Source organism: Melanotaenia boesemani, chromosome 8, assembly GCF_017639745.1.
Source record: "Melanotaenia boesemani isolate fMelBoe1 chromosome 8, fMelBoe1.pri, whole genome shotgun sequence".
In the NCBI taxonomy this organism is placed as follows: Eukaryota; Metazoa; Chordata; class Actinopteri; order Atheriniformes; family Melanotaeniidae; genus Melanotaenia; species Melanotaenia boesemani.
Genome location: NC_055689.1, coordinates 33125360 through 33144595, shown reverse-complemented (window position 1 = coordinate 33144595; position 19236 = coordinate 33125360). Strand labels below are relative to the sequence as shown.

General features: G+C 40.8%; 1 protein-coding gene across 1 annotated transcript in view; it reads left to right on the top strand.

Moving 5' to 3' along the window:
• The first annotated feature begins 8267 nt into the window (after window positions 1-8267).
• Window positions 8268-19236, top strand: part of tmeff1a (transmembrane protein with EGF-like and two follistatin-like domains 1a) — a 104054-nt gene continuing 93085 nt past the window's right edge. The window contains exon 1 of the mRNA XM_041993709.1: window positions 8268-8875. Within this exon, the coding sequence (XP_041849643.1) occupies window positions 8734-8875 (142 nt within the window). The 5' untranslated portion in view covers window positions 8268-8733. The remainder of the gene's footprint in view (window positions 8876-19236) is intronic.

Genomic DNA, 19236 nt, shown 5'->3' with positions numbered 1-19236 from the left:
AAAATTCAGAGCTTCCGAAGCCGAGAATTGGGCCGTTAAGATCCCCAATTTCGACCACCACCCAGTTCACATGGCACCTGAAGATGAGCTAACTGGATGAAGATGAGCTAACTGGATGAAGATGAGATAACTGGATGAAGATGAGCTAACTGGATGAAGATGAGCTAGCTGGATGAAGATGAGATAACTGGATGAAGATGAGATAACTGGATGAGGATGAGCTAACTGGATGAAGATGAGCTAGCTGGATGAAGATGAGATAACTGGATGAAGATGAGATAACTGGATGAGGATGAGCTAACTGGATGAAGATGAGATAAATGGATGAAGATGAGATAACTGGATGAAGATGACATAACTGGATGAGGATTAGATAACTGGATGAAGATAAGATAAATGGATGAAGATGAGATAACTGGATGAAGATGAGATAAATGGATGAGGATGAGATAACTGGATGAGGATGAGATAACTGGATGAAGATGAGATAACTGGATGAAGATGAGATAAATGGATGAGGATGAGATAACTGGATGAAGATGAGATAACTGGATGAAGATGAGATAAATGGATGAGGATGAGATAACTGGATGAGGATGAGATAACTGGATGAAGATGAGATAACTGGATGAAAATGACATAACTGGATGAAGATGAGATAACTGGATGAAGATGACATAACTGGATGAAGAGGAGCTAACTGGATGAAGATGAGATAACTGGATGAAGATGACATAACTGGATGAGGATGAGATAACTGGATGAAGATAAGATAAATGGATGAAGATGAGATAACTGGATGAAGATGACATAACTGGATGAGGATGAGATAACTGGATGAAGATAAGATAAATGGATGAAGATGAGATAACTGGATGAAGATGAGATAACTGGATGAAGATGAGATAAATGGATGAAGATGAGATAACTGGATGAAGATGAGAAAAATGGATGAGGATGAGATAACTGGATGAAAATTACATAACTGGATGAAGATGAGATAACTGGATGAGGATGAGATAACTGGATGAAGATGAGATAACTGGATGAGGATGAGATAACTGGATGAAGATGGATGGATAAGTTCTCAGATTTGTTATAATGATGTCACAATACTCAGAAATGACTGTTCCATTGTTAACACATATCACTGTATATATTTTTTACAAACTTTTTTAAACATCCACTCTCAGGTTGAACATATTCAGACTGTTTTCATACTGTTAATGTTTTATGAAACTAATCCTGTTAGTTACAGACCTGCAGAAGATCTGAATATGAAGGAGGCCTCATCAGCAGCAGGTAAGCTGCTCGTTGAGGTGGGATTGTTGTGAGATGGGGGACATATGGTGGGAGGAATAATCTGATGATTGTCGGGATTCATTTTAAAGCCTGAACAGGCGAACAAAGCTGAAGCTTAATGAGAAATTAGGAGCCAAGTCAGCAAGAACACAAAATGAAACACTCATTATTCTACTGCTGTCACTAATAAATGGAGGAGAAAACTGTTTGTCTAAAACTAAAAGCTGTTTCTTGCTATTTTTGGTCTACATTATTTATTTTTTATGCAAAACTGCATGTAGAAGCTGAACCCTTGCAATCCCAGTCAGCATCATGCTGTTTCCAGCCTAAGCTGTCAGATTATGAGGCTAAAATGATGTAAAATTAATGTATCAATAGATATAGCAGCATAAAGGCTGACCAGAAGAAGAAAACTGAATTTCTTACTATATTTAACAGCCCCCAAGTCACAGCATAAACCTGACAGGATTTTTATGGGGAAGTAGCATCTGATTTAGAAATCCCTCTGATCTCAGCAAGCAGATCAGCTGTCTGAAGACGAGCGTACGGAGTCTGTCACAGGCAACAGTTTCTAACTACAGATAATGACTGATGATAAAGAACATGTGGAGGTTTCCGTCTTTCTGTCACACTGTAAAATGTAACACTGGTTTTAACAGAATGTATCTGGTGGATTTAACTTTAATCTAGTTATTAGTAAAACTGATCTTAAATAAGTTAAATGAACTATGGAGGGAAAAATGTTGAATTGGTGTAATTATAAGTACACAAGAACAAGGTGGGGGTGGTTTCCCACAATGCAGTTCACTTCTATTAACAACCAATAATTCCCTGTATGAAACGTTGCACTTTTACTGTAGCAGATTAGTAATAGCTAAAATTACACACTTTTTTTTAAAAAACTTTGTTTATATTTTTATTCATTTGTTTGATAAATTAATCAAAAAAGGTTTTGACTGAAAAATCTGAAACAAACTGTCATGTCCATTTTCCAATCATCTGAGCTCATGTTTAGTTTTCCTTTGTCTTGTTGTTTTGTATTATTTAGGAATTATAAAATGTAAATCCCTCTGAAGCTGTCAGAAATTAAAATAGTTGTCAAATTTACAGAAATGAAGTTTTTGGGAGTTAATGTAGACCAGAGTCTAAACTGGACATCACATAGAAATTATTTCAAAACCAAAATCAATTACAATATTGTACAAAGTAAAGGACTGTGTCAAAAATCACTTTTTATAACTCATTGATTGTTCCATATATGACCTATTGTGTGTGGATTTGGGGAAACACTTATCACACAAACACAATTTCAGTTTCTTACTTCAAGAGAAGGCCATATATTCATTCATTCATTCATTATCTTGACCGCTTATTCCATTACGGGTCGCAGGTGAACTGGAGCCTATCCAGGCATTTTAACAGGTGAGAGGCAGGTGCCATGGACAGGTCACCAGTCTGTCGCAGGGCCAACACAGATAGACAAACAACCATTCACACGCACACTCTCTCCTAGGGAGAATTTAGAATAACCAATTAACCTATCATGCATGTCTTTGGACGGTGGGAGGAAGCCGGAGAGAACCCACGCATACACGGGGAGAACATGCAAACTCCACACAGAAAGGCTGCGGTGCTAACTACCACACCACCGTGAAGGCCATATATATCATTTGTAAAAAATATATATTGTGAACCAACACAATCTTATTATTTAATGTTAATTTTGTTGGTAATGATAATGTGGTAACATCTTTATGGTAATGGGTAGGTGTTTCATAAGCTGCTAGCTTCTGCCTACACCCTTTGGTTTTTCCATCTTCTTTTCTGTAATTTTTTTGTTTTATTTACTTTCACTTTACCAAAGAAAGAAAGAAAGAAAGAAAGAAAGAAAGAAAGAAAGAAAGAAAGAAAGAAAGAAAGAAAGACAACATTATCCCATGTCCCCATGTTGGAGCAGAAACCCGTCCACACCAACTTCGTGCTGCAAAGCTGGAACAATTATGATTTCATCTATTACTTTAAGTAAGATGGACTTAAAATCATCATGTGTGTTGAGACAAAAAGCAACTTTCTGTGAAGCATCTCTTCTAATTTCTATAATTAAATGAAGACAAAACTGAGATTATTCTGTTTGGTAGCAAAGAGAAGAGGGTCAGCATTGGCAAACACCTGGAGACCCGGGCTCTTAAAATCACCAACCAAGTTCGTAACCGTGGAGTGTTGATAGACTCAGATCTGACTTTCAGCAGCCACATCAAAGCTTCACTAAGAAGCTTTTTACCAGCTCAGAAACATCAATAGAGTTAAAAGTTTAGTCTCCCAGAAAGTCTCCCATTCATTCATCTCCAGTAGGCTGGATTACTGTAATGGTCTTTTAACAGGACTTCCTACAAAGAGCATTAAACATCTGCAGCTCATCCAGATGCTGCTGCTAGAGTTTTAACCAGGACTAAGAGATCTGAACACATCACACCAGTTTTAAAATCTTTACAGTGGTTTTTCCAAAACGCTTCTGATTGTTTACACATCCCAGAATGGTTTAGGCCCAGAATACATCTGTGATATGTTCAGAGAATATAAACCTAGCAGAGCTCTTAGATCCAAAGACTCTGGTCAACTAGTCCAGACCAGAGTCCAGACTAAACATGGAGAAGCAGCATTTAGCTGTTATGCTGCAAACAAGTGGAACAAACTGCCAGTGGAGATTAAACTTTCACCAAATGTAGACATTTTTAAATCCAGGTTAAAAACATTTTTCTCGTGCATAAAATCTGCATGTTAACTTTTTAACTCATCTCGCTTTTAATTATTTTAATGTAATTTATGATTTTATTGTTATTTTGTTGGTTTTTTGCTATTTGTTGCTGCCTTTTACAACTTTTGCTTTCTTTGCACCATCTGCACTTTGAATTGTTTTGTACATGAAATGTGACGTACAAATAAACTGGACTTCCATGCTTACATAATTTATGTGAAATTGATCAAATCAAGTTTGTTCCACAACCTGGTGTACTGACAGCAAAGTTTAATTGATTAAGTTCATTAAAACCATTTCAGTTAATTTGTATTCATTCACCCAAATGAAGAAAAGCTTCAGTTTCTGAGGCAACGAGTTTGCATGTTTTTTAAGGTATAATTAATTTTACTGTGCAGCAGGTCAGAGTTCAGGTTATACTTACACACATTTTCTAAGAAGAAGAACAAATTGGTGAATTCTAAACTTTGTAGAAATGTTCCTACACACAGATGTGTGTGCTGATGAGGGTCCAGAATGTGTTCAGACTGGTTGGTAGTTCAACCACAGGAGACTCGTGTCCTTGTAAACCTGCAGCTGCTGTCTGATGCTGTGAAACAGCAGGAACAGAAGGAGTGATGAGTCTCTTTTCTCTCACAGGGAGACTTCAGGACGATGAAAGATTGAGGCATCTGTCTTGTCACCCAGTAAGCACATCCTCTTCATCACTTCCTGCAGGGCAGCTGCCTTGCTCAGAGTACACGGTCACTATAATGAGGGTTAGCTTCAAACCTCTGGCCCTTTTGTCTGAAAGTGTGTCAGTCTGATGTGAAATAAATCACAGAAACCTCCTTTATCTCTGCTCTGGTCTCTCCTTGCACACCTTCTGGAAGGTCTTTAACCTGGACCAGGAAGCTAATCATCAGTGTTGTGAGTGATTTAGAGAAGGTTGGCTCCTCTCTGCCGTCTGGTGGGCGGTGATAGCGCCCGGGAGGGCTGTTAGAGCTGTCGGCGTGGAACCAGTCATGTCCAACAGCACCGCAGAGGGCTCTCTGCTGCTGCTGCTGCTGCCTTCACCATGTCAGGAGAATCTGAGGATCAGAGAGACAGCACATCAACTGCAGCTGGATGCAAGGCAGCGTGCCAAATGAGTCTACTGGTCGGTCTTGGTGGAGTGCCAGCAGCGGCCAGAATGGAGCTGCAGGCCAATCTGAGCTGTGTAAATATTAATCCAGTCAACACGGAGGGTTTAATGAGTCGTGTTGGGTCCTGTTCATGCAGCCAGCTCAGGTATCGACTGCATCATGATGACACTGTGCTCATGAAAAGGGTCTAAGATACTGCTTCATCATTTCTGTAAATCAGCAAGAAACTGATTCAGAGAGAAATTTCTCTGTGGAAGGAAACATTAGAAAATCTCATCCAGCTGAAGAAAGAATCAGATCTGAAGGCAGCTCAATTTAGGAATCCAGAAACTGACTGTCTCCATCAGCAGGCCTCCGGAGGATCTGAGAAGCAGCTTAATCTGTGAAACTGTAAATCAGAGGAGAATAACAGGCTTAATGATGGTGTTGAATCTGCTCTGTAAAGTCGCAGCTGCGGCTTCAACCAAACAGGGATGCAGATGTGGTTTCTGTCCCATCACAAACGTCTCTGATCTGAACGTCCTGCAGTCAGTGTTGAGTTTGAACAACAGATTCAAACTGTACGTTGGGATGTGTACAATGTAAAGAAAAACAACATATCAGGTGTTGAAAGTGAGAAATTTTACCATTTCATGGAAAATATAAGCTCATCAAAAACAACTGGAGGAGCATTTGATAAGTAATTGGGTTAATTAGCAACAGGTTAGTAACATGACGGGGTCAGGAGCCCTTTTCTGTTCACCACACCTGGTTCCATTTGTTTATTTGCTTCACCTGTTCCTCGTTTATCTAGTTCACGTCAGTGTGTGTTCCCCTTAGGCAGATTGTTGTTGTTTCCTCAGTGTCCTCTTTGTGCTTTTTGGTTTGTATTGATCTGTTTCTCAAAATACTGTTTCTTTTAGTTATCCTGCTTTCAGTTATCGTCATTAAACCAATATTTACATCTGTCGGCTTCCTCCCTCTTCACCCTGCATTTGGGCCCTCGTCCTCCACACATCCTGATACTCAGACGTAAAGACAGATAGAGATTCACCAATCTGAGTCTACACATTTTGGAACAATTTCAGTAAAATTGCACCCATCTACAGTGTGTAATAAAACGTTGAGAGAACCAGGAGGAATTTCTGTGTGCATTTGACAAGGCTGGATGCTGGTGATCTTCTAAATTAAAAGCAGACTTGATTCTCTACTGGAAACCACTGCATGGACTCAGGAAGACTTCCAGAAACCACTGTCTGTGAACACAGTTCACCCTGAAAGCTACAAATGCAGGTTAAAGCTCTGTCGTGCAAAGAAGAAGCCAGATGTGAACAGGATCCAGAAACAGCTCCATCTTCTCTGGACCAAAGCTCGTTTAACCCCTTACGGTGCAGACGTGCCGGTCCCGGTACATACTAATCAACAATATTGCAGCCATGTGTGCAAGCCCCTCCGTCATGAATGCCCACAGTATACACATAAAATGAAAGCTCAAAGTCTCAGCTTTCCGATGATCTAAGCCATTTTGATTTTAACCACAGCGCTAACACTAAAGCCTTTTTTACAGAAAAGCAGAAAGTTTAAATGTTGACTTTCCTTACCTTTGAGGGCTCTCTATAGGTCAAACATCAATATTTCCCATCAAGATTGGTCTCAGGTAAGGCGAGGACAAAAAAATATTTTTTTCTGTGTGTTCTAAAGTGTATAACTTTTTATCAGTAATACTTACAGTGATTCTGATTGCTGTGGGTGAAACTAGAGAGTGTTACCTTTACAAAGAGCCCAAGCCTGTACTTACAATCCAGAGGGTTCAATGACAGCAGTAATTCTAATTTGGAGGTCATATTACAGGCGTTTTTGCCAAAATGACCCCGCTTGATAAGGGGTTAAAATGGTCTGAGGCAAAGTGGAAACCTGGATAAAAATGTGAACTAGTTTGTGGAAAGCATGGACGGCGTGTCCTGCAGACTAAAGAGAAGAGGGCGCATCCAGCTTGTTATCAGTGGACAGGTGAAAAGCTGCATCTCTGATAGGATGGGGCTGCATTAGTGCCTATGGCGTGGGCAGCTTCCACATCTGTGAAGCTCCATCAATGCTGAAAAGATGGAGGGTTTAGAGCAACATCTGCTCCCATCCAGACAACGTCTCTTTCAGGGAAGGCCTTGCAGATTTCAGCAAGACAATGCTGAACCACATCCTGCATCCACCACAACAGCATGGCTTCACAGGAGAAGAGTCCAGCTGCTGGACTGGCCTGCCTGCAGTCCAGACCTTTCACCGGCCACCCCCCCTGCTGCGTGTCATGCTGCTGGACAGGACAACAAAAAGGTGATGTAATGTCTGAAGGGTCATTTATTGTTTTGTATTGATTTGTTTATTTTATTTGGCCTTGTAAAGTTCATGTTTGTTTCTCTTTCATTTTCATGTCTTGTATTTATGATTCATGACTTTGGTCTTTTTGGAATATTAGAGTTTGTCTTAATTTCTGCTCTTCCTGCACACCCGGTTCACTAGATCTATGTCTGAGAAAACAGAGAAAAATGCTGTTTTAAACTTTTAACTCAATTAGGTTATTGTCAAATTAGACAAAAAATAGAAATTTTTAAAAAATAGAGTTAAGAAAGTCTGTCACCGGTATAATTTAACTGGATAAATTATTGAAAGAACTTTCATTACTGCACCCTGTTGGAGTTTTTCATTTTCTCCATCTTATTTTAAACACATCTGATTTATAATGAGCTCCTAATATAAGCTGGTGAAGTGGCATGAAGACAAAGTAATGAGTAAAGTGGAGGTATGATGGACATCTTCCCTCCTCTCGGTTTAAAACAGAAATATGAGCTCATGTGAGTCACTTTGGTCGCATTAATGTCAGGTCTGCTGATGCGTCCTAGATTATTTCTAACTTTTCTCCCTCGCTCACGTTCCTGTGCTGTTGCTTATCAGAATTTATTTCCTGCGTTCTTTTTTTTTTTTTTTTTTTTTGCGGTTGGTTGCGTTTGTGTAGAAAAGGTTTGCGTGCGCGCGCGCGCGCTTAAGGGGCGTGGAGGGGAGTGTTACATCCCCCACGTGACCAGCCTGTCTGTCCTGTCTGCTCTCCTCCTCAGTCCGGATCTCTTTGTTGTGGTTGCAGCTGCAGATCTCCGCGCGCCGCTTCTCGCGTTGAATCCGCTTCCTTACCGCGCGGAAAAGCGCCCCAGTGGTACCGCGTGCCTGGGACTCAGGACGGAGGAGGATCTGTAGGTGTGCGACAGATTCCAGCTGCGGTTGCGGAGAAAGAAGACGCGGAGTTTGCGTGCGGAGGACGGACGGATGGCGAGGATGCTGCCGCTGCTTCCACCCTGGACCAACCGGACCGCCTGCCAGGCTTCCTGAACACGGCAGTCCGCACGCGGCGCTCCGTCTGCTCCCCTCTCTCCCGGCTCTGAGCTCACCCTCTGCGGGACACAGCGCGAGGCAGTCGGACTGTTTTCTCGACTCAGTTCGGGATTACGACAAAGTCTCGGGTCTTGTTTTTCCCCCTAAACACGAGTGGTTTGTGCACCGGTGTGTTAACGTTGAATCGTCATCATCATGGTGCTGTCGGGTCCCGGGGGGGCTGTCCGGTACCTGGTGTCCGCCTGCCTGCTGTCCCTGGTGCTGGACCTGCCGGAGGCTCGGGCTTCTTACCCCCCTCAGAGCGGAGAGTGCAAAGGCAAAGGGAAGGACTGCACAGGTAAGATGCTGCTGCGGCTGCGTGTGTGTGTGTGTGTGTGTGTGCGTGTGTGTGTGTGTGTGTGTGTGTGTGTGTGTGTGTGTGTGTGTGTGTGTGTGTGTGTGTAAAACATGCAGTTTGATACAATCTTCAGACGTTATCGGATCAGCGCGCCGCTCCCGTGGCGCTGCAGCAGAAATCAGCATGATGAGTAGAATATTCCCTCCGGGACTCCCGATGCTTATTCTGATATCACTTTTCCTGCCTCTGCACCAGCTCGTGCTTCAGTTTCTGACCTTTTCATGTCATGAGGAATCATAGGAGTCCAATTATAGCGGTTTTTGTATGCAATCAAGTGTCTGCGCCTTTATTGGCCTGTTTGTGCTCTATCAGCTGACTGGAAGACTAAGAATTTCCTTAAGAATCCTGCATGTTGCTGGAAAGCAGCTCCTTGTAAGGACTGAGCATTAAGTTTTTTATCGCTTTGCATCTGCACCGTGTTAGGATGTGATGTTATCTTGTGCTCCTTTGAGAGCTTCTGATGGTTTCATGATCCTCTGTGGTAACTTTACAAGGATCAAAAGCTTATAGGGATCAGGGGGAGATTCATCATCATTACGGTTTTTATCAAGTAAAACCCTGAAGTGGTCCAAGCTCCGGTTTCTCTGATGGGAATGTTTTTAAATATGTTACAAGCTTCTTTTCATAACTGATCAATGTCTAGCTTCCAGTGTTTAGAGGCAGCAGCACAGTAGATACAAGAAGGAGCAGAAATGTGACAGAAAACAGGGACTTAGATGTGATAATGTTATTTTTTATTTTTAAATGTAATGTATATAGTGTAAGCCATAGTTCCTGGAGATGCTGAGACAAACGCATTCAAAGAAAAACAAGCAGCAGAGAATGGACAGAGCAGACCGAGGACGTCCAGGTGCTTCCTGCTCTGGTTTTAACATTAACATGCTGATCTGAGATCTACTTGGTTCAAATAATAATACTCCTTATTTCTCAATAATGTGGGTTCATCATCATTCTGAAGGTCTTTCAGAGTTTTTCAGATATTCGCTGCTTCTTCAGTTTTGTGTTGAAACAAAACAGAGAACTTATAAGAACCCATTTTAAATGGGATCTTTAGGTTATTTGTCACAAAGATGCATCATTACTTCCCATTTCTTTAGTTTCATGTGTGAAAACCAGCAAAGATCAGATGGTCTGACAGACAGAAAACAGGATTTTAGCAGCAACAAGGTGATTCCCAAACAGCTGTTAGCTGGAAACTTGGCTTATCTCAGCATGGCAGCAGAAACTGGACACGTGAGGGACAAAAGAAGAAAAATCAGTGAAGAAAACACGTAGTAAAACAGTTCTAAATACTAATATAAGATGTTTGATACCTAATAAACCAACATATTGATAGAGTTTTAGTAGAGGCTGCTCTTATCATCTCAGTCTGGTGTGCTGTCCATGGTGCTGAGCCATGAAATACCAGAGGTGTGAACGCAGTTAACCTGCTGGCTGAAAGCTAACGACACCAAACTGAAAGCAGGTTCCATCATATTTTGATGGAAACAATCAGCTGAAACCTTTTCATTGACTCTGTGACTCTGGGTCACTGTCAGGCTTCTGGTCTGTTTGTGTGTGTGGAAAAGATCAGCTCATGATTATGATCAGGTCGGCTTGACTGTGATTGTACCTTCATTTCTGCTGCTCCGTAGATGACTGTAGTTATTTCTGAATTCAGCCGTGTTCGTAAATAATCCTTCCACCTGGGCTTTTTCTTCTCAACCTCAACTCATAAAAAGTCTGGATGCTGTAAAATGTAAATAAAAACAAAGGCAATGATTTCCATCATCAATCCATATTTTGTTCCCAATAGAATGTAAACAACATATCAGATGATGAAACTGAGACATTATATCATTAAATGGAAAATATGAGCTTATTTTGAAATCGGTTCTGTTCACACTGCAGCCAAGGTCACTCATATCTGACGTCTCTGTCCATATGCAGTGATGTTGCTAGGTACGCCTCCTGGCACATTCAAATCCAAAAGGATGCAGTAAACTCACCATCGACGCGTCCTGGGGACACACCTCTTTTTTCCCTTTAAAACCGACACATTGTGAACAATTCGTGTAACTAGCAAAAGCAACTCTGCTGTCTGCAGACCAGACAAGCACCATGTCAACCCTCTGTGCATCTAAAAGGTGTATGGTCCCTGCACACACACAACGTGGTCCCTGCACACACACAACATGCTAGTTTACCTGCAACCAAAACAGCTAGCCCGTCACTGTGGACTTCGTTTGGGTAAAATTTATGTAAAATGTTAAATGATACCTCTTTAAGCTTATTATTTATAAAATATTTAGGGGGCAGTGATGGACAATGTTATATCATCATTTTTCTTGGCTCTGTAAACTCAGGGCGTGACATCACATGTTCCTCTGCACATGCGTGTCACTTCAGGGCCGTGCACAGTTCACTCTGAAGTCTGATGGACGTTGTGTTTACATGATCATGTGAACAAGCAAGCAAAAAATCTGATTACTGCAAAGATTTAAGCATTAAGACCTGCAGTGCGAACGTAGTCTGTGAAGGCAGCAACACATCTATGAAAGGTGTGAATGGGAGCAACAAAAGGCGACTCAAAAACATCTGGAGGAGCATTGGACAACTAATTAGGCTAGTTAGCAACCAGTAAGGAGCATTTCAGAGAGGCAGAGTCTCTCAGATGGTAAGATGGGCAGAGGTTTACCAATTTGAGCCAAACTGGCTCAAAAATTGTAGAACAATTTCAGAAAAATGTTCCTGGTAATCAAAGACTTTGAAGATTCCACCGTCCACAGTGAATGATTTCTAAATAAATTCTTTTTTATTTTCATTTTATAGAGCCTCATCAAATCTTCTTCCATTTGTTAAAAATACTGAACATTCATTATCTGCACCTTTGAATCATGAAGCAAACTTCATGCTCCTAAAACTGATAACGTCCCATCTCTCCCACTAAATGTGAAATGTCCTGACAGGGACTGAAGCCAAATCTATTTGCAGTCATGTTTGCATCCTGCTGCATCACCATCTAATATTCATACGTTCATTACACTGTTATACTCTCCATCCTCTTTTATTAAATATTTAAAGGAAAAGAGGAGCAGTCATGTAAATGAGTGTTAGCTGTCACTCTGGAGCGTCTGGAAAAACCCGCCTCGCTCATGTTTTATTAATGACCCGCTGAGTTGCTGCTGCTTGTGTTTGCACTGAAATTAAACGTTTCTTTTTTTCCATGACAGGAAACGACCGCCATGCTCATCACGACGTAATGTCACATCCTGCCGAGGCAAATGAAAATGTTCCGAGTCAGTAGGCAAAGCAAACACCTTGATTCTCAGCAGAGGAAGTCTCATTCACACCCGCACCGCTCTGTGCACGGCAATAACTACTCGCTGCCGATGGCAGATGATAACTGACTGCACAGCTTTCACAAGTGTTGTTTGTTCAGAACAGAGGACAGGAAGGCTTTCTGAAACGACAAATAGAGAAAAAAAGGCTTTTGGTACTTTGTTGGATGCAGCCAGATGCTGTGTTCAGGGTCTAAAGGGCAAATACAGACCTGGGGAAGCATCAAGCATTTGTTGCTGCTCACCGTTTTTGTGTTGGAGCTATGAAACGTGGAGAAAGGTTGCATTGCTGACGTGAGACTCTGAGCTCCTGCAGGGGTGAGATGTGAAGCCTGGAGTTTGTTTTTTCTCTTGCTGCCAAGTTTTTCAGTGATAGAAATTCAGATTCGGGCATGAATGTGTTGGACATGAAGGCGAGGGATGGCTGTGTTAGATATTCCTCCACTGCTTCCTGCTGAAGTCATACATCTTTAAAAACACTGACATAAAAAGGGTTCTGCAGAAATGATGCATGAGTTATAAAATCTGCTTTCAGTGGCCATTTATTCCACTTTCTGATTTAGTGACTTAACTTTGGCTCAACTTTAGACAGTGCATATATTTAAAATACCTAAAGTGCTGTAAAATGTAATCACGATGGGGTGTGTGTCTCTTCGAGTGTTTGTTTAATTTTCATTTTAAAATGAAAACTAAAAATGTAATATGGGATATTTTATTCCTTTTTAACTGTTAAGTTAAAATGGTTTGATTTGGGTTTTATAGTTTGCAGAACAACCTGTTTTATTGTATTTTCAGGCAGGAAGTGGTGGTTTATGTGGGCCAATCATGGAGAGGTTCTGTGGTGGGAGGGACTTTGGGTTTTTCACCAACATTTCCAGGAACTCTTAGAATTTATTTACCAACTTAAACGGATTCCTGGTAATCTGAGTGGTTTAAATTTGCGCCACAAAGTTCTAAATTCATTCTATGGCAAGGTCGGTCCGACTCCGGCTTCCTTAATCATGTTTCAGTTTCTTCAACTTTTCTAGTTTACATGTTTCGTGTCCTACATTCAGCTGGTCGGATATTCTTCCAGCCACTGTTGTTTCCAGTTTCCTGAATTTCATCCTCTGTAAATGTGCTCAAAGATCCTGAACCTGGTCATTCATCCACTTCTCACAGCTCCATTTTACAAACAAATTGAAACAAACGGAGTTAGGTTTGTAGAAGTAAACTTGCCATATTACCCCCGAGGCCTTTAGGCTGAAGACGTCTGTGGTTTGAAACGGACCTTATTGACATTCTGTCCCCTCCATCCTCGACAGAACGTTGTGAGAACAAATGAGATCGATGACTGTGCTGCTCTAAGTTTGAAGTCAGCTTTAAATGTTGAGCATCAGTTCTGTCCACCATATGTTTGGATGGTGTAACTTTGTGGTATGTGGGGCTTTTCATTAGGGAGGCTTGTTTTTCTGAAGCCACATATGGTCAGCAGCCCACCCCCCAGCCTTCCCCTCTGCATGAGGATGTGGTTTGTCTGATACGTTAACTATTAATGATCTTAAAGATTATAACGACTTCCTCTGGCAGTTTAATGATCACATTAGCAGCTGATTTGTGAAGATGGGTTTATGGGGTTCAGAGTTTTTCTTTTTTTTTTTTTAGCTTTGATTTCTTTGCCCAGCTTATTTGAAGTAATCTAAGACTTATGGAGACTTTACTGATTTAGATGCATGCTAAGATTAGATCTTCTAGATTTTCTTAAGTCTCTCTTTAGGCTGGAACATATGTCATGCTCTTGAAATCAAAACCTCTACAGCAGGAATGTTTGATTCTGGTCCTCTAGGTCCACCGCCCTGCAGGTTTTAGATGTTTCCTGCTTCAGCACACCTGACAAGTCATTAACAGGATCCATTTTATTTGAAGCAGGTGTGTTTGAGCAGGACGGTGGGAACAGGTTTAAACATCCTGCTCAACAGGCTTCCATTCTTTCAGGTGCTAAAGTCCATGCAAACACGGGATGAGCATTGTAAATGATTTCTGAAGTCAACTAATCAGGCCAGTTAAAATAGATTAGTTGATTACTCATGACATCATCATTAATGACATGAAAAAGACTTTATTTACCCTTAGCGGGAGATTGTATAATGCATGTTCTCCAGCCTCACAAGCATGTTTTTCTTTTAAGAAAGGGGTTCAGAGAGTGGGGGTGAAATGCAGCAATTGGCCCATCAAGAAGGTTTAACTTCTGTCACCGAATGTTAATCGAGTCTCATGATTTCCAACCATAGACTGTGACACTACGACACGTTTTCTAATTCTGTCATCATGATTGATTTTGGCCATGATAATCATTTAGTCCAACTACTAAGATCTTCATCTCTAAGACCAAGGAGGTGATGGTTGACTTCAGTAGGAGGAAGTCTGACCTGCAGCTCATCACGATGCAGATGGAGCGCTAACACCTCGGTGATTGTGAAGGAGGCCCAACAACATCTCCACTTTCTGAGGATCCTCAGAAGGCTCAACCTGAGGCGGGAGCTGCTGATCGTCTTCTACTTATGCTCCATTGAGAGTGTGCTGAGTTACTGCATTACTGTGTGGTACCAAGTTGCAGCGTAGCACATAAAAAGTATTACAGAGGGGTCATTAACATCACCCAGAAGATCATTGGCCACCAATTTTCCCTTCCTGAAGGACCTCTTCAGAAGTCAGAGGGCATGCAGCATTGTGAGGGACTGTACACACCCAGGACACCGGGTGTTTGAGCTGCTGCTCTCAGGTTGTAGATAACACACTCAGGGACAGGTTTTACTACATTGAATAACTCTGATCAATGCTTTGCTTCCTTGAAGTGGACTATGTGCAATATAATGAATGCAATTTTTCATTTTCTCTTTTATGGCTGCACTATTTATTATGCATCATTATCTTTTTCTGTACATAGATTTTCATAAAGTGTTTCTCATTGCAGCTTTTGTGGGTTAGTAGACTAATTTTGTTGTACAACTGCATGTTGTGTGTTGGTATAACGACAAAGGATTAGCTTATCTTGCTTTCTCTATTTTGGCTTCCTATCAGATCTATGATTCATTTTAAAATCTTAGTTCTTGCATACAGAGCCCTGCATGGCCAGTCCTCTATTTACGCCACAGCTCTGCAGCCTTACTACCAGGACTGAGATCTCTGATCAGGGTTTGCTGGTTATAGCATTAAAGAGAGTTTGAACATAAGGTGACTGTGTTTCATGTATGAAATTCTCTCCCATTAAATTTAAGATTTTGTTTTCTGAGGACACTTTAAAAAGCAGCTTAAAACCAATTTATTTAAGCAAGCCTTTTAATGATTTTTATGTTGTTTTTTTTAAATTTTTTTTATCAATTTTACGTTTTGGGACCTTGAGATGAAGGTGGACTTCTTTGGCTCCTCCTCCTCCCTCTCTGCTGTGCTTCAGCTCTACCTTGAAAGCCCCTCGCTGCAGAGGAGGCTGTCGTATACATAGGCTCATTTCTTCTGATCTGTCACTTTTGCTCAGGCATGAAGGGATTCCTGCAAGTTGTATCAAAAGCACTCTTGTTTCTTGTACAAAATAACAAATTTGATAATAAAACAAGTTCATTTCAATAGATTTTTCCTCTCTCGCTGCTCAGTCATGAAGTAACACAGCTGCGGTTTCTGCAGTAATTCTTATAATATGGCAGAACTGGTTAGCTGAAAGTCTGATTGGCTGAGTGTCTGGTTGGCTGAGTGTCTGGTTGGCTGAGTGTCTGGTTAGCTGAAAGTCTGATTGGCTGAGTGTCTGGTTGACTGAGTGTCTGGTTGGCTGAGTGTCTGGTTAGCTGAAAGTCTGATTGGCTGAGTGTCTGGTTGGCTGAGTGCTGGACTGAGCAGGAACAGAAATGAAGTCAAAGAAGTCATAAACCATCAGTGGTATTTTGCTGCAGTGCCACCTGAAAGCATATTGGTAGTATAAAAGTATATCTGCTTTTGTATGTTAGGGGGACATGACAGCAGAGATAATTGGTAATTTATGGCCGTCAGTTGGTTGCAGTTTGTATTTAGGTTGGTCTGAAGTCTCTTCACGCTGCCGAGCTTCTTCTGAGCTGAGTCAGGTTTTCTTCCAGGACAGTTGGGAGGCAGCTAACTCACCCTTGCCAAGATAAATGAAATCATACTGTATAATTTGGCCCTCTGCAAGGCTTTTAAACACCCCCCTCCTGGGAGATCCTTTCAAAGTCTTCTGCCTCGCCTGGCAGAGCACGCTCAGTCGCTCATACTGTACATGTTGGCCAGGAACCGCTACATGACAAATATACTTGGGTGAAGTGAAACAGGCGTGATTAAATTTTCAGCAGCCGCTCTTACATTAACTAGACTGCAGATGAATATTGATGTTCTGTCGATGTTGTTTATGGTTTACACCCAGACCGTTTAGATGGAGCTCTCACCCAGAGCAGCTGATGACTGCCGCTCCTCAGCAATGCTGCTGCTAGGCTGGAGGGATGGAACAGGAGGAGGCCGAGGTGTCGCAGGGATGTTTCGTCATTAAAAACAACAATGTAAAAATAATTGTTACCGTTCACTTATAAAATATCATGAATTGATCATGAGTTTAGCATCTGCTCTGAGGCTCAGAGTGAACACTGTTTAGTTTCAGAAAAGAAGAGCTAGCATTGGTTAATGCTAATGCTAACTGTAGCACAGCTGGTATTTACAGGTCCATGAGAGCCCTGCAATTGTTAAAATAACAGACCGCAGGCTAAATGAACTTCTGAAATGTTTTTATTCTTGTGCATTTATATATTAATTTGTTGGTGATGAATATTGGTTGATCATTAATTCACAATCAACTGTTTGCTCACTTTGTTGTCTCAATCTGCTCATAAAGTCTTAAAGCAAATAAAATCAAATTTATTTAAATAGCATATTTAAAAACACAACTGAAGTTGACCAAAGTGCTTAAAAATGATCAGAAACAAAAGAAACAAAAATAAAACAAAGCAGACGCATGTCTGAATGCTACACTGCTTTCTCTCTATTCCTTCTGTATCCTTGTTAGTAGTTCGCTAGGTTCAAGGTTGGAAGAGAGCAATTTGAATTTTGAATTTTCTCTCTTTCTTAGTCCTGCCTTGTATTCTCTTAGTTTCCTCTTCCCCTCATGTGGGATTTAGTGAAATATTTTGCTTTTTAGTAAAGCCCAACCATAATTTATCTGTTTAATTTAAGGTCATTTAGAGTCTCTGTAGTTGGTTTGTTGCTGTTTGCATTACTTTATTGTTATTTTATCTCTGTTTTTGTTAGTATGTGCTAATTTTGCATGTTTGTGGTTGTCTGATCTCTGTGTTAATTTATGGCCATTTATTTTCTCTTTGTGGCCTTTTCAAATTATTTAGTGTGTGTTTTTGTAACATTTGGACACTAGTTGTCTGTTTTTGTTATCTTATGGGCATTTTGTGTCTTTTGTTAGTTTTTTTTTTTGTGTTCGTTTCTAGTTTCTGTGTTGTTTCAGTCTTTGCTTCACTTTGTAATCAGCAGTTTTCTGCTTTTTTATTTGTACGTCATTTTTGTGATTTCTTTTGGTCCTCTTTCTCATGGTTTGTGTTCCTTTTTGCCACACCTTAATTCTTCTTATTAAGTTGTTTTAAGTCTGTAGGTTTTTGTATTTGCAGTGAGATATTTATGATTTTATCAAATTGAAATCACAAGGTGTATTTTCTAGTAGTATTGCATCTGTGTTTAACCCCAGATGATCATTTTTTGTCCTGTTCATGGATGAGATGGAGATGTTCACTATCAGTGTGGCTTATCCGACTTACTTCACCAGTCCTGCATTGGTGTAACTCAGGGGTGCCTAACCCTGTCTTCGAGATCTACCACCCTGCAACCTTTAGATTCAACCCTTCTCTAACACACCTGAATCATATGACTGGTTCGTTACCAGGCCTCTGCAGATGACATCTGATTCAAGCGTGTTGGAGAAGCGTTGCATCTAAAAGTTGCAGGATGGTAGATCTCGAGGACCGAACTTGGGCACCCCTGGTGTAACTTTTACATCCTCTCACATCATCCAAAGTTATTTGTAAAAGTAAAAACTTTGTAAAAAGAGTCCAACTTGTCAGTGAACCATATGGTGTGATTTAGTTTCTGTTTCTTTAGCTCAGGTTGGGCTTTAGAAGATGAGTGATGTGGAAACAAACACAGCTCTGACTTCTGGGTAAAACTGTTTGTTTTTCCTGTTTAACAAGCATTTAATTTGTTATAATGAAGCGGAAAAAAACATGATAAATGACAAGATGTTCCCTCTGCTTTCTGTCTCCTTATATGAAAACAACCAAAATATCAATCTATTCACAGCACGGTAGGGGAAACAACATTAATCATGGTTTTGGCTCTGACACTTCTCCACCTCCACAGTTTTACATTTCAGGCAATTTTAGGTGTTTCCATGCAGAACCTGCTGATTGATGACACATCTGCTGTTTCTTAAATACAGCGACAGGCGGCAGTGGGAGTTTCTGAGATTATTCCACTCAGGATTTGTTGTTTTGTTGTTTCTGTGCCTCATAAAAACACTTCTGACTGACTGACTCATTTGTTTATAACAGATTCTTTATCATCTTCCTGTTAAATCACTTTCTAAATCCACAAACTTTAGGGACATTATTTTCTGAGGTTTATTTTGAATATGTTTTAACACGTCCACTGTCAGTTTATAATCTGAGGGTCCTACTTTTCCCAAATGATCATAGCAGCAGTAATTGGAGAGTTTAACAAGTTGCATGACTTTAGTTCTTGGATTGTTTTTCCTTATTTCTGCTTCTTATCTGTAATGAACGCACCATCATACACCTCAGTGGCATTTTTGGCAATATTAGACAGAAACCAGAGGAAAAGAGGCTGTTAGTTCCTCACATTAATGATTATGGTGTGCAGAAGGAATCCATAGAAGGAGATGGAAGTTCAACTTTCCCAGAGGACGAGTCTTAGGCCTGGTACACGCAT